The sequence below is a fragment of the Mustela lutreola genome, chromosome 1 (assembly GCF_030435805.1).
Source record: "Mustela lutreola isolate mMusLut2 chromosome 1, mMusLut2.pri, whole genome shotgun sequence".
NCBI lineage: Eukaryota > Metazoa > Chordata > Mammalia > Carnivora > Mustelidae > Mustela > Mustela lutreola.
The window spans coordinates 249,522,293-249,549,241 of NC_081290.1; the positions used below are offsets into that span (position 1 = coordinate 249,522,293).

The following is a 26,949-nucleotide window of genomic DNA, read 5'->3' on the forward strand; positions in this document are numbered from 1 at the left end:
TAAGTGCTTTATTTGCATCATCTCATTGAACCCCCTGCCAAAACCTCCATGAGTTAGGTAATTACCATCATTCACACTTGACAGATGGGAAAGCCAGGGTATAGAAAGTCTAAGGAACTTGCCGAAAGTGACTTAGTTGCTGGTGGCAGAGCCAAGACTTTAAACCAGGTGCACTGATCCCATGGCATAACCAGTTAACTAGCCTCCTCTGCCTTCCCATGTCTTGTCTAATTGGAACTTTGCCATTAATCTGGGCAGTCAGCTGGTTTTGCTATGATCCCCCCATTTATAGGAGAGAAGACTACAAAGAAAGACTTGACCAAATGTACAGCAAGTCAGCGTTGAAGCTGGGGCTTATAACTTGAAATCCTATGCTCTTTCAATTGCACAGAACTTTGAATAACCAAGGATGATAGTTATTTTAGAAAGTCTCTCATATGCTTTACTTCCTTCTCTTTCCTGCTGTGATTCTCCCGTCCACACCTTCCTGCTTTAGGTTACTCTGGCGAGGGCTTCAACCACAAGCCCTCTTCTGTATTTATCCCTTCTCTGCACACCCCTGCCAGCTTCACCTTCACCCACTAAACGCAGAGCTCATCAAGCAACTCTTTTGCTTAAATTTGATGAACATTTGTCCCATTTGCCATCTGTGGTGGGTTAATGGTGGCCCCCAAAAGATATGTCCACATCCCAACCCCTGTGAATGTCACCTTATTTGGAAAAAATAATCTTGACGGATGTAATTAAGTTAAAGGTCTCCAAATGAGATCATCTTGGATTATCTGGGCGACCCAACAACAAGTATCCTTGTAACACAGACAAGACATGGACACACAGAGGAGAAGGCCATGTACAGATAGGCAGAGTGAGAATACTATAGCCACAACCATGGAATGCTTGGATCCTCCAGAAGCTGGAAGAAGGAAGGAACGGCTCTCCCCTACATCCTCAAGCAGGAACGTGGCCCTGCTGCCTCCTCGACTGCAGACTTCTGGCCTCCAGACTTGGGGAAGAATAAATTTCTGTTGTTATAAGCTGCCTACTTTGGTGATTTGTTATGGTGGCCCTAGAACACTAGTGCACCGTGCCTTCACTTCTTGACTTTTAGGGCTCAAGACATCTGTGGCTTCCCTACTCATCCAGCCCAATGTCTCAAATAAACCCTCTGTTCCAGGCTGGTTCCCTTTCATGGTCTTCAGTATAGGACCCTCAGATCCTCAGTGTGCTTTCCCTCTTGTTGCAGTTGCTGCTGCTGCCTCTTCTTCACCTCCTCCCCCACCCCCTCCTTCTTCTTCTTGAAGATTTTATTTATTTATTTGACAGAGAGATAGAGATCACAAGTAAGCAGAGCAGCAGGCAGAGGGGGAGGGAGAAGCAGGCTCTCTGCTGAGGAGGGAGCCCAATGCAGGGCTCAATCCCAGGACCCTGGGATCCTGACCTGAGCCAAAGGCAGACGTTTAAACAACTGAGCCTCGCAGGCATGCCTCATGTTGGTTCTTCTTACTGGAAAGCAGATGTGCTAACCCAATGAATTCCCCCTCAGAAGGGAGCTGTCTTTTGAGGTGTTGTGATTTGGGGAAGGAGATGAGCTCTGCAAGGACATGGGGTGGTATGGGCAGGGCACCTTTGTCCATGAGCTCCTTGTCATATTTCCTCCTCTTTCACCCTTCCCCGTGTTGTCACTATTAAAGAGCATGCCTGAGGCTTACTGCTTGCACAAGTCATGCCTCGTTCTTGGGCATTATCTATAAAGTAAGGATATTTGACAAGCTGACCTCTTTCTCTCCTAGGTCTCCTATATAGAAAATCCATGTAGGGACGCCTGGGTGGCTCAGTTGGTTAAGCAGCTGCCTTCGGCTCAGGCCTTGATCCCACCGTCCTGGGATCGAGTCCCACATCAGGCTCCTTGCTCGGCGGGGAGCCTGCTTCTCCCTCTGCCTCTGCCTGCCATTCTGTCTGCCTGTGCTCGCTCTCTCCCCCCTCTCTCTCTGATAAATAAATAAAATCTTAAAAAAAAAAATCCATGTACACCAAAATTTTCTTGAACACCTACTAAGTGCTAAACACTGCCCCCAAAGCTAGGGCTCTGGTGTTTAGATAGATGTGGTGCCTGACCTCATAAGGTAGACGCTTCTTGGGTCGATGGATACTTGCTTGGCCACTTGGACTTGACCAAGGCCACACAGCTATTCAGAGGCTGTCCAGGATTTACATCTACTTCTGCCTGACTTCAAAGTTCAAGAATTCCAATGTAACTGGTGCACTGGTCAGAGTTTTGGCAGTAAATAATAGTGTGTTCAAATGGTAGAATGGAAGAGCTTTTTAAAAGAGAAGATTTCCAAGGGTGTGGAAAGGTTAAGAAGAACAAACGAGGAATGGTGCTGGGTCCCAATGCCAGCACCAGCAGGAGGCTTTACCACACTAGGGTCTGAATGGGTGATGTCAGGAGGTGGTTACCAAAACCTGGGAGAGTGCCTATAACTGGAAGGGAGGTAGGCAGGCAGGAGTTGTGCTCTCTGTTAGAGCGCCAACCCACAACAACCCTTAAGATGAGACTTGGGAGGATTAACACCCTAAATTCACACTTCTCCCCGTTCCATCTCCCACCTGGGCTTCCCACTGGCCAAATCCCACCAGGAGCCAGAGGACAAGGGAGACCAGATGGTGCATGCCTTGGAAGTCAGGTCTGGGGTCATGGAAGAGGATGCAGGGTGAAAAGTAGGTCTGCAGGGATAAATGAAAAATGCCCAGCACACCAGTGTTTTCCAAATGGTAGTCATTTAAATACTATCTTCATGAATTTGTCATATCCTGCATGTACTACACACTCCCTTTTTCTTAATATTTTTAAAAATGTTTAATAAATTTTTAAAATTTACTCATTCTTACATACTGTATTAAATGTACTGATAGTAATAAGTATTAATAAATGTACTAATAGTAATTAAAGTAATATGTCACTACTTCAAATTGAAGAAAACCATTGAAAGTACAATGGTAAGAAATTATGTTTAGTGAATTAAAAAAATAAATCATAATTACAATGATAAATTATCTTAGGAGGTCCTGTACAGTCTAGACCCCACCTGCCTCTCCAGTGTCCTCTCCTCTGTCCCTGTCATATGCTTTCATCCTCCCATTACAGCCATATCGATTTTTTTGGCCCCTCAAAACCAGCCACACTCCCACCTACCTCATTCCCTCAACACGGATCACTGACAGAATACACTCCAAAATGCTAGGGAACCTGAATATTACAACAACAAATATAGGACAATCAGCTAAAAACAAGAAGAACTATGCTTTCATAAAAAAGATTCTAGAGTTGCAGTAGTATCATTAATATTTTGTCATTGATCTGGATATCTAGGTTCTTGTCCTGACACCCAAGTTTAACTCTATGATCTTAAATCAAAGATTTAACAGATATGTGACTCAGTTTCTCCACCTATAAAATGAAAAAAAAAATTAGCATGGCGGCAGGAAAGAAACATGGGCACATATGCCAAGAGCTCTCCACTCCCACAGCTTTCAAAAGGAGGAAAAAAAAAAAAAAACACTGTCAAGAACATAAGTAGATATACTAAATCAGCTACCTAAACTGTTGAATGCAAGTCATGGTTGCATTTATTCTGTGACAGGGGAATACTGCAAAATTTTCTTCCAAAAACTTATCTCTATCAAATCCAAACTCTCTGTGCTCAACCAGATGTCCCAGTCATGCTACATTCAGGTATAGCCCTCCTTTGAAAAAAAAAAAAAATCCGGTATAGATATTTATGGATAAATGGGGTAACAAATGGACAAGTATGACGACTTTAGATGCCATTTAACATCCATTCTCCTTTCTTCTCTTAATAGTGACATCTACTTTCCCTGGGGGCTCTACCTCCTCACCCCCATCCAGGCTTCATTCCATTGGCCACGGTGATAGTCATGTAATCAGAATGAAGAGGTAAAATTGGGGACTTTTGTTTACAATTGTGCCCTTTTCTGTTAAACTTGAATCTGGGAGGATGCACTTGATGTCTTGAATGATCCACTCTCCTCATTCCTTCCCCCTGCTCTATGCCCCCTGAGAAACCTAGTCTGCACCATGTAAGTTCGCCCTGACTTCTAGTTGAATTCAGCCAGGTAGAAGTACCAGCAGGAGACCAGAGGGAGGGAGAAGAGGAAGTCTGGGGCATTATTCCCCTGACTTCTCCCCAGTGGAGTCTCCTCCACTGAAGATCACAGCTTCTGTGGGACGGTCCTAAGTTCTAGCGACTTGTCATCTCTCCCACCTTTGATCTTTTAAATACCATCCATGTAGTACACTTACCCTAGATTACCCACTTGGAGTGCCATTAGCTTTACTGTCTTCGACCCTGGCTAAAATAGAGGGTGAAGGGCTGGAGCTGCTCACATCCTTCAGGTTATCTTGTGGGGTCTGAGAGAAGATCAACTTGAAGGAGACCAGAGTCAAGGGAGTCAGAAGGACACCGAGTCCTGGCCCTGTTGGCTAAGACCTGACTCTAGGTTATGCTCACAGCTGTCACACACACTAATCTTTCATATGCATGAGCCAGTATATTTTCTTTTTTGCTCCAAGCATTTTGAGTTGGTGTTTCAATTGCTACAAACAGAAAGAGTCTAAATTAAAGTATAAGTAAAAAAATGTAGCCGAAAAGTGAAGATGCATGGATTCTTGACCCTAAAGAATTTCCATCTGAGCCAAACACAGAACGACTCTTCCAGTTCTGTCTCCATGAAGCCAGACCCTACGGAAGATCATATTTCAGGTTTCTGGGAGATTCGGCCTCCCCTACACAATATGTGTGTCCTTATAGTACTCACCTACAATATAGCAGGGGTGAGAGTCTCTGCTCCTTGGAGCAAAATGAACCTAACAAAACAGTTCTTATTTTACAGGTAACACAATGGAGGCCAAGATAACGAACAGGCTTGATATAAGTAAAGGTGATGTCAAACCTGAACTTGCTAGATAGGTCAATGTTTAGTTCTCATCCAGGATCTTTCCATGTTCCTTTTCCCCTCCTTCCCTTATACTTTTCTCTCCCGCCCTGGCCATGGACTTTTGTGGCTTAGAACACATCACATTATCTCAGGGCTTTGATGCTTGCCAACTGTCAGAGAAAAAAGTCATGGGCCTGTCTTTCTCTGAGTTTCCATCACTTGGTCTGTATACTCACTTGGCATTTAGCATGTGCAAAACCCTATGAAGGTTTTGGGGATGCTTGAGAATGTTATCATGTACTTCTTTTTGGCTCCTCAAGTATTATTCATGACTTGCCTTTTCAGTATCTGGTATCTGATTCATCCTGGAAAAATCTATAGTGCCTAGCACAGTATTTAGCTCACATTAAAAAAATCACTAAGTACCCATTGGCAATATTGACTAAAAGGATTTTAGGCAACTGCCAGCTAAGTTGCAGAAACAAAATTAAGGTGGTTCCAACATGACAGCCCTTTACTTCTCTCCCACTGCCCACAGGAGGACAGACAGTTCAGGCTGGGTAAGTGTCTCTGTTCTAGGAAGTCATCCAGGGACTCAGGTTCTAACTTCTTGCTCTGCCATGGCCTGTGGTATTTTTCTTCCCATGGTCAGAGCAGGCTCACTAGGTGGCCCAGTGGTTCAGAATGTTCTGGCCTAATGATAGGAGGAAAGGGAAAGTGAAGGGAAAGCCGGTAACTTCCTTCTTAAAATGTGATTCAAGGGGCACCTGGGTGGCTCAGTCAGTTAGGCCTCCGACTCTTAATTTTGGCTCAGGTCACAACCTCAGGGCTGTGGGATCAAACCCCAGGACCAGCCCCATGTTCAGCAGGGAGTCTGCTTGAGGATTCTTTCTCTCCCTCTCCCAGCCCCGGCCCCGTTCATGCTTTCTCTCTCAAATAAAAAAATAAATTTTAAAAAATGCAAAAATAAATGAAATAGAATGTGATTCAAACAGGCACATATTATATCTGCTTGCCGCTCATCAGCTAAAACATTGTCACATGGTCACATTGGCTTGCAAGTGATACTGGGAAATATAGAATCTAAATGGACAGCCATGTTGTCCAATATAACTTGGGACTCTATTGCTAAAAGAAAGACGAGGAGCCATATCATCATTTAACATTCACTGAATGACTAAAATTAAAAAGATTGATGATACCAAGTAGGTAGGAGAATAAAATAGTGTGTTCAGCTGAGCGAACTCTTCAGTCATTCCTTTCCTGGTATTTACCTAAGAGTAATAAAAATATATGTCCACAGAAAGACTGATACAGAACATTCATAGGAGCCTTATTCATAATAGCCAAAATCAGGAAACAAACCAAGAGGAGAATAATGTCCATCAAGAGGAGGATAATGCAACCCGTTGTGGGATATACATACAATGGAACGCCACTCAGCAGCAATACAGAGGAACAAAGTACTGATACATGAAACAACCAGGGCTGTATTAACCATTTGGCACAGCAGGTGCAGTGCCCAGGCCCACGAGAATGTTCCAGTTTCTTTACTATCAGGAGGAACAAATGAACTTTAAGCCTGAAGAGAACATTTTATTAATGTTAATTAATACAGACATATTTGTTTTTATAGTAACACAGATATAAGATGAATTTTTAACTTTATTTTTTATTAAGAAAGGGGCTCACGAGGTCACTAGGAACTTTGAAGGTCATAATGCAACCCTAGAGGGGTGCCTGGGTAGCTCAGTGGGTTAAGCCTCTGCCTTCGGCTCAGGTCATGATCTCAGGATCCTGGGATCGAGCCCCGCATCGGGCTGTCTGCTCGGCAGGGAGGTGCTTCTCTCTCTCTCTCTCTCTGCCTGTCTCTCTGCCTACTTGTGATCTCTCTCTGTGCCAAATATATAAATAAAATCTTTTTTTAAAAAAAATAATGCAATCCTACAAACAATACAGATGAGTCTTAAAAGCATTATGTTGAGCAGAAAAACTTGAGGCACCAAAGAGTATATGCTGTATGATTTTATTGAATGAAGTTTTGTAGCAGACAAAACTAATCTATTATATTAATAGATCAGAAAATGGTTGCTTCTGGAATGTGGAGGGATTGCCTAGAAAGAGAAATGAAGGTATAATTCCAAGATGACTGAAATGTTCTACATCTTGGTTTAGGTGGGTTACCTAGGTGTATACACAATTGTATAAAATCATGGAACTGAACTGTTAGGACGAGTGTGTTTTGTTGTATAGCAGTTATGTCACAACTAAAAAATAATACAGAAGAGAAGGAGAATGGACACTAGAGGAAAGTTAATAATCTCTGCAACAGATATGATGTTATCTGTTGATATCTGTTGAATTCTTGAGACAGGGCTAGCTGACAAGATTTTAAGTGGCATTTTAGCTGTAGGGACTCAAAAGGAGGGATCTAAGCACCGTGACAGGCCAGTGGGGAACAAATCACTCTGCTCTGTTCATTCAAGGTTTTTTTTATTGCAAGCAAGAGAAAGTAGCTCTGGTTAATTTAAGCAGGAAACGAAATTTTTAGAAGAATAACAGAAACTCTAAAGAACAGGCTCTGAAAACAGTCCGGAATTAAGAAGGCAAAACACAGAACCGAGCACACCATCAGCTGGCTGACAGATCAGAGGATGCCCTTATCCTATACCCACCCAGCCAAACCCTATCTCAGGCTTCCACTGCATCTACTTAATACTCCCCCGAAAGCAAAAAACCTGGATGGCAGTGTCTGATAAACTGAGCTCAGGTCTCACCTACATACAATTCCCAAGGAGTTGGGTGAGGGAACACCGCTTTCACTTGGCTTCTAGAGTGGGAGGTGGGGTCCTGCCTCCTACTTATTTTGGAATTCCCAAAAATAGGGATAGAATTTGAGTCTGGGCAGCCCCAAATAACCAACAACACCCTCTGCCTCTGTTGTTCAGATTCCTGCTTGTGATTCTAACTCCTGTCCAGGACTTCCAAGATCAAGAGCTTGTCCGGTGTAGACTGTTAGGTTTTTAACACCACTGATGTGGCTTGGGAGAGCGAACTCCAGGATCGGGTGTGGAAGGTCACCCTAGCTCACAGCCTGGGATCGGGCCGGGAAACTGGTTATGCTGGTGAGCTATGGCGAGAGCAAGGCTTACGCAAGAGAAGTATCTGAAAGACAGATAGGACAGGACTTGATTAAAATGGGCTGTGGAAAAGCCAGGAAAAGGCATCAAAGGGGACCGCCCAAATTTCTGGCTGGAGAGAGGGGGGGTGAGGAGTGTGAGAATGCAAAGGAACAGTGAGACCCAGGAGGGGCAAGGAGTAGGTTTGTTTCATCTGTTTGGAGTGGTTGGGTGGCAAAGGTTAAGGTTTGACGTGCTGAACTTGAGACAGAGTTGTCCAATATACAACTGAAACCTGTTTTAGAAACCAGCAAAGGTCCAGTCTATTGGCTGAGGCCATGGATGGGGCGAGCTTAGCCTGGGTGTTGACACGAAGCGCGGAAAGAGGGTGCTCGCGATTGCTGACGTTTAGGGGGCGGTCTCCAAGCTCGCGACAACGCCCGGCGCCGCGCACGTGTAGGCTGCCGACCCGGCCCTGCGCCCAAACACCCGTCCGCCCCCCGCCCTCCCCCAGGCCCCGCCCCGCTAGGCGGAGCGAGGAAGCGGCGTCGCGAAGTCACCCGGAGACGTAATCGGGTAGGCGCAGACTCTGCTGCTGGCGACCCCCGGTCGCACCTGGGAGGGGCACCCGCCGAATGGGGCGAGGGGACAAAGAACCGCGGGGAGGGGGTGAAGCCCGGACAGCCGGGCCCGCGGCGCTAAGCGCGGCGGCGGTGGCGGCTGCGGCGGTGACACTGGTCGCCGCCCTGCTCCTGCTGCGGCCTGAGGACGCAGGGTCGGGGCCTGGCTCCAGGTAACCCCTCCGCGCAGGGGACCGAGCTGGGCCCTTGCACCCCAGTGGGGGGAGGAGGGAAGGGGCTGGAACCCGGAGTAGCGTCGGGAACGAGGCCTTTGGGTGCTATGGCACCTGGGCGCATTCTCCTGTTCGGGTCCCTTCGGAGGTGTAGATTGGCTCAGATTCGGGCGATGGCTAGGGTGCCACGCCCTGCGGGTGATTCAGCACTTTCCCCTGGGCCCAGACGGCGGAGAATAACATATCTTTTCCCAGAGTGTATAAACCGCCATTGTTACCCCAGATAAGCAAGGACCATCCCTTCAACATCCCAAGACCAGCAGTCCATGTTGTTTCTGCAGCATGGCCGAGACTGAGGCACTGCCGAAGCTTCGGGAAGACTTCAGGATGCAAAATAAATCTGTCTTTATTCTGGGCGCCAGCGGAGAAACCGGCAGAGTGCTCTTAAAAGAAATCCTGGAACAGAGCCTGTTTTCCAAAGTCACGCTCATTGGCCGGAGAAAGCTCGCCTTCGATGAAGATGCTTATAAAAATGTGGTGGGTATTTGAGCTGGGACTCAAGAATGCAATAGCAGTGATTCTTCGGAGTGAACATATATTCATGTCTAAAGGCTGAACATTTCCTGGCCTGTGGTGGAGAAGAGGTGATCACAGTATGGCCCAGAATGGGGTGTGAGAGCCCCTCCTGGAAGCTGGAGTCCTGGTTACAGGTCCGGGTTGGCCTCCCCACTCACTATATGACCTTGGGCACATCCCTTCTTTCCATCTAGACCCCTATAAGGCCAGCCTGGCTTGTAATGAGGGCTCAGAAGACAGAAGAGCCAGTTTTCAGAGCCATTCAAGCTGGGTTCTGGAGACCGCCTGATAACCTGGGGCCATTTTCTCAATCATTTTGCCTGTTTTATTTACCTGCGCACTCAGTATTAATGTCAGTTAATTGCAGGCAAGGTCTATGGCAATAAAGGTGAGATTATTCACCTACAAGAATTGCCGCACCTAACATCCCAGGGCTGTAGCCTTGTAAGTGGAATATTCTCTTTGTCACACTTTCATGGTTAACCAAAGGATATGCCAGACTTTCCCTAAATATTTGCAGTCTGAGCTCTGTGGAGATCCCTTTCCCCATGTAAAGGGAGCTGTGAAATACAGTAAATTAAACTATAATGTGATCCCAAGACCCCCATAGCAATAGAAGTTGGTCCCACAGGCTTCACAGGTAGAACATCCCAAACAACAAGTGGTTTCACAAATAAATGTTCTTACCCCCTGTAGGTCCATGGTCAGATCATTTTACATCTATTCTGTGTCCATCAGGACTTTGCTCACACTTAGTTCATATGTGGTCTTCACATCTGGCTTCATGGAGTGTGTCAAATACCTCCAGTAATTAGAAACTGATACTGAGTTCCGTGCTTTGATAACTGAGTTTTGGTGGCATGTCTTTGGGTTATGTACTTAATGGGAACATATTTTTCTTCAGCATGCTCACAGTGTCAGAAAAACTGTTTTGAAAGAGCTGATGGTAGGGAAGGAAAACTGCATTTTATTTGAATTCCTGGATGATGAGAACTTCTCAATCTATCTTTTTTAAGTTTCACAACAAACTTGTGAAGTGACATGGAGGTTGTTGTTGTTGTTGTTTTTTTTTTTTAGAATTATTTGTTTTAGAGAGAGAGAGTGAGAGAGTGCATGAGCAGGAGGAGGGTCAGAAGGAGAGGGAGAAGCAGACTCCCGCTGAACTGGGCTTATCTCCCCATGACCTCAGCCATAAGCAAGAGACAGACCCTTAACTGACTAAGCCACCCAGGCATCCCTACATGGAGGTTCTTAAATCTGAGTGAGCACAAGAATTACTTAGGGTGCTTATTAAAAGTGTATTTTCTGGGGCGCCTGGGTGGCTCCGTCATTAAGCGTCTGCCTTCATTTCAGGTCATGATCTCAGGGTCCTGGGATCAAGCCCTGCATCAGGCTTCCCTGCTCAGTGCAAAGCCTGCTTTTCTCTCTCCCACTACCCCTGCTTGTATTCCCTCTCACTCACTCTCTCTGTGTGTCAAATAAATAAAATATTTTTTAAAAATGCATTTTCTGCTTCAGAAGTATTGGTATGACACCTCCTAATATATATGCCTTTTTATGAAGCACTCACTGGCTGCTTCTAACACAGGTGGTTCATGAATTGGACTGAAGAAAAAATTATCATTTCCGTTTTGTTGCTGGAAAAACTGAGGCATATAACTTGACCAAAATTACATGCTTACTAAGTAGCAGGCTCAAGAGTTGAACCTAGGTCTTTGAGATTCCAAACACCATTTCTTGTCTTGACATTGTACTTCACTGGTGTCCCTCCTGGTAGTATAGACAGGTCTTTTATGTTTCCAGAGAGAAAATTATAATTGAACCTACCTTTAGAGATCCGAATCACTTATGGCCCAGTTATGTGTACCATGGACATACAGATTGTTATTTTGAATTCAGATAATTGCTTTTTAGTGGGGAAAAAATGAGCTTGCAAAAATTTTTATAATATGATCATGCATTTTCCTTAATTTAATTTCTGTTTGATTATATTATTTTTAAACCTGGTTTATCTCCCAGCAAAGTATCCATTTGGTGAACAGTACCTGTAATGGTCACTTGCTCATAAGTCTTAAAAACTACCCAATACCTTATTAATATTGTGTACATTATTAAGTATATCCATGCTTAAGATCTAATGCCCCAGTTTTTTGCCACTCTGCACCAATGCCACTCTAGCTCTCTCAGAGGTTTCTTACTAGGTAAAATAAGCACTCTGTGGAATTATGATTCTCATGCCATAGGAGTCTGACCTACAAAATAGACTCGCATGGAAAAGATAGAATAAGAATGGCAGGAGAAAGAGAGGCCAGAGAAGAGAGCTTGCTCATTTATGACAAATGAGTAGCCTGTTCAGTAATGTTCTGTAATTTATTCTTTAAATCTAGAGGAGGATTTTCCCCCTCTTTTTTAATAACATCAAGTTATATACAGCTGTGTCCTTGTTGTCTAGAATCAAGAAGTGGTGGACTTTGAGAAGTTGGATGACTACGCTTCTGCCTTTCAAGGTCATGATGTTGGATTTTGTTGCCTGGGTACTACCAGAAAAAAAGCCGGGGCGGTAAGGAAGACATAAGACCCCTTTCTCTTCCGCTGGCTGGTAATGTCAACGATTCCTTTTTTGGTTACTCTTTTTCTTGACATCCGTAGTGCTTACATGTAATAAGCTCTTATCATTTACAATTTCATATACTGCTGTAGCCTTTGCTGAACTTTGAATAGTACTGATAAATTCATCTTTCCTTCAAAGTAACCTTTGAGTTCAGGTCTTCATGCTGGAGACATCATAAATATTTACAAGGTCTTGCCTCTTACAAATATTGCTGTCTTTACATCCCCTGACTAAGGCAAACCATTATGTCTGAGTAAAAGTAACTGGCTCATGCTGTTAGCAATAAGCTTTTTTTTTTCTTATAAATGTTTTAAACTTAAAGCGTTCTCTCTCACATGAATGATTTACATCAACCTATTTTCGTGCCAAGTTTTAAACTTAAGATACAGAACATCAGAACAGGGCACGATTCAGCTAGCCGTTAGTGATGACTCAGCCTTTAGTGGTGATTCAGCCCTAACTGACGCAGAACTGTTCTAATCCACGTTTTATCTTCTTTTTAATGGTGTTCTAAATCACATCAGCCTCTGTCCAGAAGTCCTAGGTTACTATCTAGTTAAAAGTCATTGCTTACGGGTACCTGGGTGGCTCAGTGGGTGAAGCCACTGCCTTTGGATCAAGCCCCGAATCAGGCTCTCTGCTCAGCAGGAGGCTTGCTTCCCCCTCTTTCTCTGCCTGCCTCTCTGCCTACTTGTGATCTCTCCCTCTGTCAAATAAATACATAAAATCTTAAAAAAAAAAGTCATTGCTTACTATGTAGATCCTCAGCACGTGTTAATACATCTTAATTTATACCTTGACTATAGTTTATTCCTCTGGCAGAAAATTGTTGGAGCTAAATGTGTTTATTTTTTTTTTTTTTAATTTTTTTAGAGAGTGCAAGAGTGAAAGTGGAGGGGGAGGGAGATGGGAGTGGCAGAGAGACAGGGAGAGAATCCCAAACGGGTTTCATGCCCATTGCAGAGCCCCAAAGTGGGACTTCATCTCACAGCCCTGAGATCATGACCTGAGCCGAAAGCAAGAGTTGGATGCTTAACGGACTGAGCCCCATAGGTGCCTAAATGTGTCTATTAAATTTGCAGGACCATGATGCTGCCGCCTTATCATAGATTTATGAACAGGCCCGTATATCAGAATCATTAGGCTAAGGAGTTCAGCTCAGATGTATTTCTCTGGCCCTGTTGGTGATCCCAAGAATAATTCTATTTATGCTTTTGGTAGGGATGTATTTCCAAATCTTCTGCGGTTCTATCATGTCCACTTTGGAACCCAGCTGGGTTTTGAGCTCAGTGCTGGGAAGTCTGGATTATAGAGAAGTTTAATCTCCCAGGAATTAGTGCATTGTGTCTCCTAGAAAGGGTCATTTTCCTGCTCAGCATCTAGTGTAGTTTCTGTCCCAGGGAGAGTCACAAGCAGCGTGCCCTCCAAAAAGCATTGAAAAACTTTTGTTCTAGTACACCGCAAGTTGAACTGTCTCAAGTGCCAGCCTGATTTTGGCAGTGACTCAGCAAAATAAAAACCACTGCATTAGGTATAGAGCAGTTGATTTTCGTGACATAAGGCAAATCTCATTATAGGGTGCCCCAAGAAAAAATCTAAATTGCTTTGTTGCACTGAAATTGTGTAAAGCAATTTTAATCAGAGGAATCGGATGTCTTTCCTCTCCAGACTATTTTTTTTTAAGATGGAGTTGGTTCCCTACCCCTCAGGCTCCAAAATCAGTTTGTTTTCCAAAATCGGTTTGAAAAGATAAAAGGATTAATGGGTAAGCAGAGAAAAAAACTAGTAAGCCAAACATAATCTCAGAAATGAGTTGGGGTTTATTTAAATGGTTCAAGAGGATAGTGACAGAAAGAAAACTGACATTTCTTCCAGAAAGTCTTTTTTAAAGAAATTTGATGCTAATTTAGGTTGGATGCAATACAAAATTTGGAGGTTGTGATAACTTTAGGCAATTCAAAAGAGGTGACAGTTCCCAGGTGGCTAGGTAGTAATAGTTGTTTGATGGGGACTGTGGGTTTCCAAACTCATCCTACTGGTATTCTGGGTCGGCAGCCCTGTCTACAGAAAAAGAGCTCATTAGGTAGATACTGAGAAGCTGGTACAAGCTTGGTGTCATTCTGGAGCTGTTTTGTAACTGGAACATCCCGCAGTTTTCCTTAGCAATCGGACTTTGCAGTACAGAAATGTCAAGAAATTCCGGATTTCTGTCTCATTATTGACACCCTCTGAGTAGCCATCTTGTTTCTCTGTGATCTTCAGAGGGTGAATTTGCTGGGGCTCTTATAACAAAGCACCATACCTAGGGTGGCTTAAACAGCAGGAATTTAGTGTCTCATAGCTCTAGGGACTTGAAGTCTGAGATCAAGGTGTTGGCAGCTTTGGTTCCCCTGAGGGCTGGGAGGGAAGGAACTTCTAGGCTTCTCTTCTTGACTCATAGATGACATAGATGACCTCCTTCTTTCTATATCTCTTCATTCAGTGTTTTTCCCAAGTACGTGTGGCTATGTCCAAATATCTCCTTTTTACAACAGCACTAGTACAAGTAGATTAAGAACCACCCTACTCAGTATGACCTCACCTTAACTTAATGTCATCTGCAGTGACCCCGTTTCCAAATAAGGTTATACTCTGAGATACTAGAACTCATGATTTCAACATGGGAGTTTTGGGGAAAAATATTACAACCCATAAAGTTCAGTCTTCTCTGATTTCCTCTGAAACTGGTGTGCGGCTAGGTCTGCTGGCCCTTTCAGCTGTCTGGAAAACCATTTCTTTAAATCGTGTTAGATGCTGATCTTTCTCACATTCCCAGGCCGCAGCTCTCCAGTCTGTGCAGTGGCTTCCTTACTTGGCTCCAGATCTACAGGGTCCGAATCTCCAAGGCTGGAAACTGTTTGTAGCATCTTGGGAGATTTAGACGAAGTCAACCATCCTCTTGTTGGAGCTGCTTTCACAAGGCATTAGGGTGTGTTAGTCTTCTTCTCCTGCTGCTTCTTTATGTACTAGAGTCCCAGATGGCCTTCACCTGGCTTTAAGAAGCAACTTGTGTGCCGGTAAAGGTTGCAATACCCTTTCAAGACCAGATCTACATTGGCTTGGGGTGTAGAGCAGAAACTCGCAGATGTCACTGAGAATAGCGTTTTCCCCTTATTTGTATTCAGAGAAGGATGTGGCTAGTGAGTTCGAGGTGGTGTCATAAGGTTTTGCCTCTCCATTGGCTTCCTCGCCGTCCAGGTTCTTGGATTCTGTTGAATGGACAATGCCAGTAATGTGATTAAAGCTGCTGTTGTAACATTCATGAGGCCTTGTTAGAGTCTCCTGGCTTCTGATTCTAATGAAACATCCTTCAAACCCAGGGGTTTGCGGACCAAGGCTGTGGGCCACATACAGCCTGTGTGTTTTTGTATAGCCCATGGAGCTAAGAATGTTTTTGTATTTTCAAATGGCTAAAAAATGTCAACAGGGGAATAATATGTCACGTGAAAATTTAAGAAATTCCAATTTCAGTATTGATAAATAAAGTTTTATTGGAACACTCCTGCTCTCATTACTTTATGTATTATCTGTGGCTGCTGTGAGGGCAGAGCTGTGTTGCTGTAACAGAAACCTGTAAATCTGAAAGGGTTTGCTCTCTCATCCTTTATGAGAAAAGCTTGCTGCCGCCTGTTGTCATGTGTACCATTTGATTCGATGTCTAGAAGGGGGCTTGTGAAGTCATAGGGCCTCAGTGGCTTGAGACTGTGTTTGGATACTAAATAGCCATGGGACCTTGGGTGTGCTAGGTCGCTCCCATGGGCCGGTGCCTCCTTGTCAGTACTGAGAAGGAGGTGGCCACTGAGACCCCCTTTAGTCTGCAGAATTCTTTGACTTCCATCACCCAGAGGAAAGAAGACCCCCACATGGAACCATTATGTGAGAACATAAGAGATAGACTCAGGAATCTCAGTTATCTGTTTGATTTTCTTTTTCTATCCAGAGCTTTTTCTCTAACCGGGATCTTGGTTCCACCACTATACATTAAATAGAGAGATGCCCTCCAGAAACACCAACCAATGAGGTCTTGCATTATACCATTTGTTGTTTGTCTGCATCTCTGTATTCTAGTCTAATTTATCAGGCTGGGTTGAAATGGGAGTAAAGCAGACAGAATCTGAAGCAGGAATGTGGCTAAGTGTGCCCCTTTACAGAATGACAGATCCTTCCTCCTTGGAAAAGGAAGCCCCGGATGTTGAGTCATTGTAGGGTGCTCTCTGTTCATGCCCATCAGTGCCGAAATACTTCAGCAGGAGAAGTTGTTTGTAAGCTGGTGTGTTCCTAGTTTACAGGCATGGGTAAAGAAGATTAGAAGAAATACTTAGTAGCTTTGGATTTTAATAAGATTTAAAGAGTAAATGGTTTGTAGAGCCTGTGGAGGTTCTGCCAAATTGTATTATGTTGTGTTTATTCTTTCGAGCAGGTGCTGGGAAAGGAAATTTATAGTAGGAACTTAACTAATCAGTTCCTTTTTCTGGAAGAAACTCTGATTTCTAGCTTAAAATAAGACACACTGAGTAAAGAATCATAAAGACACTGCAACAGAATGGTTGTAATGCTCTCAGAAGAGATGTCTTTTCTCTTGCCATATGGTTTGAGAAACTAAATATGATTTTTCTGGGAAAACACATGAAAACTGTGTTTCTGGGTTATGAAATAGCTTGCTTTAGCTTGTTTCTTCTATTGTTGTTGTTTTTATCTGCACCGCTAGAGAACAAGAAAGGATGTTAATTAGATTGTAAAGACAGCTTCCTTCTATCTCTAAATAGAATCTTCCTCACTGCAGAGAAAATTAGTGTGTGTCGGTATCTCCAAGGCTGTCACCAGGATCCACGCTTAAGTTTGGTTTCTAAGTCCTTGAAAGCCGTTGACCCCTCTGCTTTTGAGTTTCATTCATCAGCTAAAAGGCCACGCATCAGGGTGGGGGAAGTGAAATTCAAAAATTGTGGGCTTGGAAAAATGCGTATTTATAATCAGCTTGGGGGCTCAGAGGATTTGTGAAATCATTTTGGATTAACAGCCATTGATTGCTAATAAAACAATATTTAGCTTTGTCCAGAGAACAGCAGTGGAGAAAGGTATGGGCACCTTGTCAACAGGGCCCATTGAACAGGGATGACGGGCCCAGTGTGGGGGTCTGCGCGGCAGCGTAGGCGCTCGTCCTTCACGGAGCGGTTGTCAGTTGTTAGCCAGGCCGGTGAAAGGAAGGACGCCAGAGTCTGATGGCTAGGGTGGTATTGACGTGCTCTCGCTGACTAATCAGATTGAAAAAGTCCCATGGCATTTATGTCACTTTAATTTTCATCAAACAATTGGAGATGGCAGGACTCTATTAAGAAGAGGTTGATCCAGAACTAAAGCCAAATAAATTAGGGTCTCAGTTTAATCAAATTATCCCTTTACTGGCCCTGGATTAAGCGAGAGAGACAGCGTCGGTCCAGGGACTTGTGATTGGCTGAATCTTTCCTTTATTTTTTAAAGAAGCTGATGAAAGAAAAAAACGCATTTTAACAGAGACAACTATGATGACGCTTCCAAGAAATAGGGCTAAAACAGCAGCAACAATGAAATGGAATTGATTTCACTAGTCAGCGCTGGGATTTCATTGTGAATAACGGACCTGTTCTCGGAATCAGAGTTTGGGGATTCCTTCAGCGCATGTAAAATCTCAATTCGGAGACTGGCTTTGAGGAGACTCAGGGCCCTCCTTGAGGGACAGGGCAGGAACGCGGTTTGCTTCACACGGGTGTGGAAGAGTAGCACCATGGGTTGGAGTCAGCGCGTAGGGGAGTCTGTTGTGAGGCTCAAATGTGCACGTGTACAACACGGGAAAAGGGGTGGTGATGTGTGGTGACCAGTGACGTTTATGTTACGCCAGGTGAGACCTAACACTGCCCTGCAGGTAGCGGGCGTGGTTAAAAATATACTGTCACTGCTGACAGAGGAGGACAGGAGAGGCTTTTGGGGTTCAGGATGACATTCTAGTTCTTGATCTGGGGGTTGGCTACAGAGGGTGTTCAGTTGATGAAAAGTCACTGAGCTCTATACTTACAATATGCTTACTTTGCTTTTATGACCGACTTCCATACAAATCTGGAAAAGTTTGGGCCCGTTGTTTTAAAATTGAAATCTGATTAGTTTCCTATCGCTGCTGTAACAAATTGCCTCATCTTTAGTGGCTTAAAACAACGTAAATGTATCATCTTACAGTTCTATAAGTAAGAAATGTAACATGGATTTTGCTGAGGTAAAATCCAGGGGTCGACAGGGCTGTGTTCCCTTCTGGAGGCTGGGGAGGGGGGGCGGAATCCATGTCGTTACATTTTCCAGCTACTACGGGCCGCCTGCGTTCCTTGGTGCGCGGTCCCCTCCCTTCATCTTCAGGGCTGGGAACAGGGGCCTGAGTACTCCTCACACTGCATAGCTCGTCCCTTCTCTTCCACACCTTTAAGGACTCTTGTGATTACATTGGACCCATTTGATCACGCAGAATAACCTTATTTTAAGGTCAGCTGATTAGTAACCTTAATTCCCCCTGCAGCCTGAACTTCCCTTTGCTGTATAACATATTCACAGGTCCGGGGATCGGCACACAGACATCTTTGTGGGGCCACCCCAGTCACAAGTGAGCCCTCCGCATTAGCTGCAGGTGGTGTGAGATGAGCAGGAACTAAGCACAGTGGAGAGCATGGCTCAGAGGCAAGAATCGGCATTCCGCTCTCAGCTTTCTCTTCCGACCGGACGTTCACCAGGTCACTGGCCCTTGTTTTCACATCTCCCAATGAAGCGGTTGGATATGGTGTTTCCGGAGGTGCAAGACCCACCTCTCCTTATGAAATAAAACACTTAGGATCAATAAGTCCCCTAGGCCAAATCTTGAACTAAAAAATATCATTACGGTGGTAACGTAATCTTCCGATTTGGAATCGTCCTTATAGAAAACTTCATTATGTAGTTGTAGGTTTAAAGTTTACTAGGCTTTAGACTCCTCTCCAGCACTCTGGAATTTGAGGATGCCAGCATTGATGGTGGTCCTGAGAAGCTGTTGCTTCTGGCTTTCCCTTGTCTGGGTACAGGCATGTGTCCCTCCATTAGGCCCTGGAAGTGAGTTTACATTCTACTGTTTATACCATTCTCCCCACTCCCATTTATTGCCACTTGGTTGTTGTTGTTTTTCTAACTGGATTTGCCTTTCTCTGCTTTCATTGGACTTTTATTCATCCATTCAAATGTTTCGAGATTACCCGTCATGTGCTGAGCATACATTAATGCTGAGATATGAATTAAGAAGAAATACCCTACTCCTACACTTACCCGACTATGTCTAGACCAGGGGTCGCCAAACATTTTTTTTTTTTTTTTTTGACAGACAGAGATGACAAGCAGGCAAAGAGGCAGGCAGAGAAAGGGGAGTGGGGGCAGGCTTCCCGATGTGCAGAGAGCCTGATGCGGAGCTCAGTCCCAGGAGCCTGAGATCATGACCCAAGCCAAAGGCAGAGGCTTTAACCCACTGAGCCACCCAGGTGCCCCAACATTCTTGATTATATACCCATATTAAAAAAAAAAAAAAGTGAGGATTCACTCTTTCCTGGTATATGAAGTATGTTGTAAAGCATACACAAAAATGGGAAATTAAATAGACTTTGTTCTGATAGTGCCTGGATAGAGTTCTCAGCTATGCCCCAAGACCCCTGCCCATGAGAGCTGACACAGAGAAAATGGAGAATCGGAAAGTTACTAAAAGACAAAGAGATGTGTGACTTCAAGCCATTTCTTAACCTGGTCTTGTTATTCCTTTTGTCCCTTGCAGATTTGTTTGGTGTTTCTGTCTCAATGTCACTGTTCTTATTATTTCACCGGCCTTGCTGCCGCGGCTTGTCTGTCTGTCCTGAGGATCATACTTGGAGCGTTTCCCGGAGCCTCTGCTTGGATGCATTTTATTTAGATCCCCATTCTCTGGCAGGCCTCCTAGCCTGTCACCCAACCTGAGTAATCATCTTTGAGATGAACTTATAGCTTTTTGGAAATAATTCATACCCTTTTTCCCCCTCAGGAAGGATTTGTTCGTGTCGATCGAGATTATGTCCTCAAGTCTGCAGAGCTGGCAAAAGCTGGAGGGTGCAAACATTTTAACTTGCTGTCCTCTAAAGGAGCTGATAAGTCAAGCAGTTTTTTATATCTGCAAGTTAAGGTTTGTGCACATTTCTGTCTTTCATATACTTTGGAGAACCCTGGCTAATTGGTAATACTAAGTAATATAAAATGCTAAGTGATAGAAATGCACTGTATTGTCCATTTTTTCATAGCAGCAGGTACTGTTTTTTGCATGAATATATTTAGTAAACAGGAGTGATTTGAAATCCAATGTCTTTCCCTGTGTTGATTATCTGATAATCACAAAATCAGTTATGACCGCTCTGGTCTTGAATGGCAGCATGGAATCTGAGTATTAGAAGAGACTTTGAGGCAGTGATTCTTAAACTTTCCCAGAGTAGATGATATTGTAGTATTGGTTGTGGCTCTTGCCCTCAAGGTAACTCTAATCTGCTTGTTTGGGGATTCCCCAAGGCTAGCCCGGAGTTTGGTAATTTGATAGAAGGTCTTGCAAGACACAGCATATAGTTATATTCATAGCTATGATTTATTACAATAAAAGGCTGTGAAGCCCAAAGTCATTAAAGAGAAGGAGTTCATGGAGTGAAGTCCGGAGGAAATGGGTATGAGCTTCCAAGAGTCTTCTCTCAATAGAGTCACACGTGCTAAATTTCTTCAGCAATGATTGTTGAGAAATGAGAGAAATCCACCTGAGCACCAGAGTTCAGTTTTGTTGGAGTCAATCACATGGGCACCTTGAGTGTGGAAAAAAAAAAAAATTAAAAGCTTCCAGAGGTAAAGAGGTGTTCAGCATAAGCCACATAATTTATACAAATAGCTGAGGCAATATAAACCACCCTGTCAGTTAGGAAATGACGGGGACACTCCAGAAATCCAAGTTCCCAGACACAAACCAAAGGTCACCTCGCAGGCAGGCCTTTCTAAGGTAACAGTGTCTGCCTGCTATGTTAACTCTTCTATGCACCCTGCTAATAGAGACAGAACCTATCTTCATAAAAGCTAAGAGATCTGTCCACATAAACACTGGTATATGAAGGGTCGAGGCAGCATTATTCACAATAGCCAGATTAGAAACAACACAAATATCCATCAGCTGATGAATGGTTGAATAAAATCTGATACATACATAGGAAAGAGTATTAGTCACCAGTAAAAAGGCCTGATCCATGCTATAAGAAGGGTGAAACTTAAAAAGATTATGCTAAAAGAGAGAGGCCGGTCACAAAAGGCTATAAGTTGTAGAATACTGTGTATATGAAATACCCAGAATAGGCAAATAGAGAGACAGGAAGATTAATGGTTGGCTAGGGCTGCGGGGGTGGGGGGATGGGAGTAAGTGCTAGTTGATGTAGGGTTTTTTGCAGGGGGGTGAAGAAATAATTCTAAACTTAGGTTGTGGTGAAGTATATCTGTGAATATACTAAAAAACATGAACTTTTAATGAATTTTTTTAAAAGTGACCCAAGATGATGTGATGTGTCAGGTGAGGCACCAAATGAACAGTAGGAACAGGCCAAGAAAGAGGAGAGATGCCCCTGAATTCACAAGGCCTTCAGATGTCCCTGTGGCCTGAGCTCCTCTGGCACTTCTGTTCTTAGAGATGCCTGGCATGAAAATTCATGGCTTGTTTAACAGATTTAATTTAAAGCCATCATACAGATGTCATCTCACTGTCTCTTGAAATCCAATGGGATTTGTAAGGAAGACAGTAATAGAGAGAGTCTGTGCATCTTCTGACCCACTGGACTATCTAGAAACCAAAAAAGGGTTGATGTTCATCAGCCTGCAATGTTAAATCCAGACTAAGGAGAAGTTACTCACTGATGGTTGCCCTCCTAACAGGTTACTTACTCTCTGGATCTGTTCTAAAATCAGTCACATGAGAGGCTGTACTGACTAGGCAGCCATCCTCTCATTCAGGACATCTTTTATAACTCTCTACTGCCTATCAGGATAAACGATCTCTTCCTTAACTTCCCAGATTCGAAAATTCCAGATAACACTATTTACAATTGTTGAGACCCACAGAAGCAGATTATCTTCAAACCCCCAAGTTATTCCCTCATAAGCATTACAGTAACTTGGTCTTCTTGATTAAATACAAGTGGTTTTTATTAACAGGGAGAAGTAGAAGCTAGGGTTGAAGAATTACAATTTGATCGTTATTCTGTCTTTAGGCCTGGGTAAGTATTCATACTCCCTAATAGTATGCTACTGTTCATTATTCCCTAGAAGTTAGTTTTTCATGTGAAGAGGCTGACAACTAGGATATCTAAGATATGAAAGAAGTTGGTTAGAGTTGAATTGCTCCTCTGAAGAACATGCCTTTTGGCTTTGAAGGAAAGGGTAGACTGTTTGTTGGTGCCAGGTTCAGAGTAATCTGGAATTTCCTGGGTCACTTTTGCTGCCTTAAAAAAAAAAAAAAAATCCTCTTCATTCGCCAAATAAAACCTTTCACCCATTGTATTAGTCTATTCAGGCTGCCGTAACAGAATAACACCACAGACTGGGTGGCGTAAGCAACAGAAATTTATTTTCTCACAATTCTCGAGGGTAGAATCCAAGGTCAAGTTGCCATCAGAGTCCGTGTCTGCTGAGGCCTCTCTTCCTGGTTTGTAGGTGGCCTGCCCTGATGTGGTCTTTCCTCTGTGTGCATGTGGAGAGCTATCTGAAATCCCTCCCTCTCCTGCAAGGAAACCTGTCCTGTCAGATTGAGGTCCCACCCTTGGGACTTCAACTAAAGGTCCTTTAGACCTAAACTAATCTGAATTACCCCATAAATGCGCTGTTTTCAAATACAGCCTCACTGGGGGTTAGAGCTTCAACGTGAATTTGGTGGGCACAGTACAGTTCATAACACCCTGTATGGTCTGAAGACAATAAGCCATCTCTTCCTCTGCTTTTTTTTTTTTTCTCTTTAGAGTTCTGCTGTGTGATAGGCAAGAATCTCGCCCAGGGGAGTGGTTGGTTAGGAAATTCTTTGGCTCCTTACCAGAATCTTGGGCCAGTGGGCACTCTGTGCCAGTGACGACTGTGGTTAGGGCAATGCTGAATAACGCAGTGAACCCAAGCGGCAAGAAGAAGGAACTTCTGGATAATAAGGCCATCCATGACCTGGGGAGAGCCGATAGCTCTCTCACGCCATGACAGCACCGGAGAAACGCTTTCTACTGGAACTCAACGCCCACTGCCTAATTGGTACTTTCAGGGTCTAAAAAAAAGTCAGTGTGCTTTAACTGTGGTTTCCCTAGTTTCAGCTGCCGGATCCAGTAACAAATTACTGTGTCCTGCACCAGCAGTGCAGAGCCTGGTCGGACGGATCGATACATTGCCCAGGGAGCTTTTCAAAAACAGAGATCCGTAGGCTCTACCTCAAATCTCTGAAGCAGAATCTTCAGGGTATGAGCACAGGAACCTGTTGTTTTTCTTAAAGATTCCCCTAGTGGTTCTGGTGCCACTGGTGGGGAGGCCTGCTTTGAAAGGCTTGTCTACACAAACTTTATATGTTATGCAGATGATTTCTGTTCTAAAATTGTCATTTGTGTCTTTGAGTTTCCCGCTGCCGACTGCTGTATTTGTATCAGTGGGCGTCTTGCCTTACTACTTCTTTACAATGTATAATAAAAGCCATTATATAACCGAGCTTGTAAAATTCATGGGAGAATTAAATATAAGAAGGAAGATAAATGGACAAGTCTTGGGTGATTGTTAGGAAATGTCCAAGTGTCAGTGCTGATACGCAGCATTTTGGCTAGTTGGATGATAGAATAGAGCTAGTATTTATCCGGTGCTGGCTAAGTGCCAGCCTTTACACAAGCTCTCTGTCTTGTAACCCTCCACAAGCCTTAAAATCCTTGCAGGTGCTACTATCATCCCCATGTCTCAGATGGGGAACTGAAACTCACTGCGGTTAAGTGCTTTGCCCAAGGGACCAAAGCTGAAGACATGAAGCTGGGAATGACAAAGCCAGGATTCTAACCCAAGTCAGCCTGACCCATAGCTTGTATTATTTTTAATCACTCTCCAAAGCCTCTGGTAGCCGTATACTTCCAGGAAGTTCAGTTAACAGTGACTGGATGAGTACTTTCTATGGATGAATAAAATTGAAATATTTGTTTCTTTTATAGGGTCTAGGATCCCAGTAGTGATTAACTACAAAAAGTTCACAAAGCCAGTAGAAGTGTATGTCAAAGTGCCACGCTTTAAAAACTATGGAAAAGGAAAGAAAGATGTGGAAGGAGGGTCAAAGTTCACTAGCCAGTGTTAGTTTCTATCCACAAACAAAGGACAGTGGTGAAACCTGTCTTAACATCTATGCTGAGGGAAACATTGATTTGAATGATTCAGTCAATTTTTACAGGGTCTGTAGTATGCCAGGTACATTTCAAACTTCAGGAGACACCAGAGGATAAAGGCCATCCCCTTTAATTGGGGTTGTATATCTGTAGAAGGGATTGGACAGTCCCATTGTCAGTCACCCAGGAAAGAGACATATTTTAGGAAGGGGTGGGGTCTTAGGATGTGGACTTTAGGAAGGAGATGGAACATTCCTCCTGCCAGGCATGGGTTCCAAAGAGCAGCATGAAGTGAGGGGACCCCATGAAGACATTCTGAGGCCTGTGGGCTCTAAAAGCAGCTACCCCCAGTGGCCAATTTTAAGTTATTCTCTTTATGTTATTTCCTTACCCACAAAACCTTCTGTCAGGTCATGTTCAGCTTTTTGTTCTGGCCTCACTAGTGAGATGGGATGTTAGCGGGAGGGTCGGTCTGTGTTTGTCTTTGGAGTAGAAAGGAAAGTGGCTCCTTCTCAAGCCCAGCATCGTGGTAAGACACAAACTTAAGAAACAAGATTCTGGCTCAGTCACCCTCTAGACTGTGGGTTACTTACTTTAGTGTTGACTGGGTGTTACAAAGGAATTTAGCAGATTTCCCTCCAAATGTTAGACACAGGGAGAAGATGGCCCATGCTGGAGAAGGAGTTTATGTTGGAAGGATGAAGCAAAAAGGTGGATGGGCCCAGGTCACAAAAGGCCTTGAATTCATTCACCATACTGAATGCTTCCTAAGTGCTCCCGGACACACAGGAAGTGTAGATATGTCCACCAGTGTATGTCCAATAGGTAGAGGAGTACATTTAGAAACGTTTAGCAATAGAAGGCATCATTTTTATTCAGCAAATTTACCAAGTACCTACTATGATTTAGGCCATCTATTATGTGCCAGAGAAATGAAAGCAAAGAGACAAGGCCCTTACCCTCATGGTACAGCATTGAGGGTAAAACCAGAACAAACAAATGAACAAGCAAATGGTACATGCTAATAAAGAAACTAATGGAGGTCTGCTGGAAAGACAGTGGAAACTTCTTGAGAAATGACGGTTCGTATTTGTGGAGAATTCTTAGCAAAAGCTTTGAGGTGGGAAGATGATCAGTTCTAAATCAAAGTCTGAAGGGTTGGGTGACATGGAAATCAGGCAGGATTATGTGGAGTGTGGTAGGCCAAGGTAGTCAATTTAATTGGATAAACATGTGCTAGTCTCTAGAACTAAAGCTTGGTCAGTTACCTACAGAAGTTACTGCTGCCCACTCCTACCCAAGAAAGCATCTGTAGTTTGAGTACGTTAGGATAGGGGGAAAAAAGGCACGAAGCACAGAACATTTGTGTTCTTCCCACCCAGCAGCCATAATGTCACTTTCTGAAGGTATGGAAGAGCCACTCTGTCAGCTGCTTCCCATTGTTTAGGATAAAGTTAACACTTAATGTCTAAGCACTTTACACGTATTAAGTCATTGTATCCTTACAGTGGCTCTATGGCTAGTACATTCATTATCCCTGTCTTGTAGGTGAGGAAGTGGAGGTGGTGCAAAGTCTTGATCTTGCTCAAGATCAGACTGACAAAGTGACAGAAGGAGGATTCACACTAAGTAGGTTAAGTCTGAGTCCGTGCTCTCACTTAACCACTGCACTTAAAAGACTAAAATCCTTAAAACGGTCCGCCAGGCTTCTGCACCTCTGAGTGCTCTAGTACGCCCACACTGGCTCCTGCAGTCCTCTCTGGACCCCAAGGGAATCAGAGACCTCAGGAATCAGTGGAGTCTGAGGTCCTTGCCTGCGCTCCGCCTCCTCTGCCACCAGAGGGCGCCGCGGGTGGGCCACCCCCTCCACTAACAGCCCATTCGTCGAGTTAGAGACGCCCAGAGAGCGCGGTGCCCACTGTAAACCCGCGGTGGCGGGTCTCTGCGCTTCTGGGTTCAGGGGCGCGGGCGAAGGCCTCCCGGTGAGACCTGCCGCGGCGCGAGGGGGAGACAAAGGTCACATCAAAGTCTGCGACGCTTAGTACCAGATTCATCGCCGAATCTGCGCGCGATACATGAACCTTGGCGCTGGAGGAAGCGGAGAACAGGCTCCCGCCCCGCCCACCCAACTCACGTGACCAACGACCGCGGCCTCGAGGCCGGAAGCGCTCCCAAGCTCGCGCGCGCGCGTTCTGGCGTTTCTGGGCGGCTGTGAGGCCCCGCGAGTTCCGTCCCTGCCGCGCGCTCGCGCTCGTTCCCAGGCTTCCGGGCCCGGAGAGCTCGGCGGCGGCTGCGCGCGCGCTGCCCAGCCCGGTCCCCGCCCCCAGGCGCGCGGGGTTCCGGGACAACACAGCCATGTGCTCGTTAGCGTCGGGCGCTGCGGGTGGGTATCCCTGTCTACTGAGCACCCTGCTCGCCTGGCGCGCAGCCCGCGGGGCGGGAGAAAGA

At 44.4% G+C, this 26,949-nt stretch overlaps 2 protein-coding genes and 1 long non-coding RNA gene across 8 annotated transcripts in view; 2 read left to right on the forward strand and 1 right to left on the reverse strand.

Annotated features, from left to right (window-relative positions):
* Window positions 1-8,498: 8,498 nt before the first annotated feature.
* On the forward strand, window positions 8,499-23,848 carry HTATIP2 (HIV-1 Tat interactive protein 2). 2 transcript variants are annotated; one of them, XM_059138290.1, is made up of 6 exons: window positions 8,499-8,651; window positions 9,210-9,405; window positions 11,897-12,004; window positions 20,145-20,282; window positions 22,328-22,389; window positions 23,128-23,848. In XM_059138290.1, exons 2-6 carry the CDS (start codon window positions 9,211-9,213, stop codon window positions 23,351-23,353), a joined length of 729 nt encoding a protein of 242 aa, XP_058994273.1. In that variant the 5' UTR covers window positions 8,499-8,651; window position 9,210; the 3' UTR covers window positions 23,354-23,848. The 2 variants fall into 2 exon arrangements, with proteins under 2 accessions (XP_058994273.1, XP_058994264.1); XM_059138281.1 differs by lacking the exon at window positions 8,499-8,651 and adding an exon at window positions 8,675-8,868.
* On the reverse strand, window positions 20,711-26,763 carry LOC131810393 (uncharacterized). Its single transcript, XR_009345567.1, has 2 exons — window positions 26,636-26,763; window positions 20,711-20,940 (listed from the first exon to the last, which is right to left on the reverse strand). It is a non-coding gene; the product is annotated as an uncharacterized LOC131810393 (long non-coding RNA).
* PRMT3 (protein arginine methyltransferase 3) overlaps window positions 26,704-26,949 on the forward strand; it is a 129,461-nt gene continuing 129,215 nt past the window's right edge. The window contains exon 1 of one of the 5 annotated variants that reach the window (XM_059138258.1): window positions 26,704-26,884. Coding sequence is in view for 4 of the 5 variants with exons in the window: in XM_059138251.1 (XP_058994234.1) it covers window positions 26,857-26,884 (28 nt within the window). In the remaining variant the exon portion in view is untranslated. The remainder of the gene's footprint in view (window positions 26,885-26,949) is intronic. The other 4 variants (XM_059138251.1, XM_059138243.1, XM_059138268.1 and 1 more) reach the window with 4 other exon arrangements.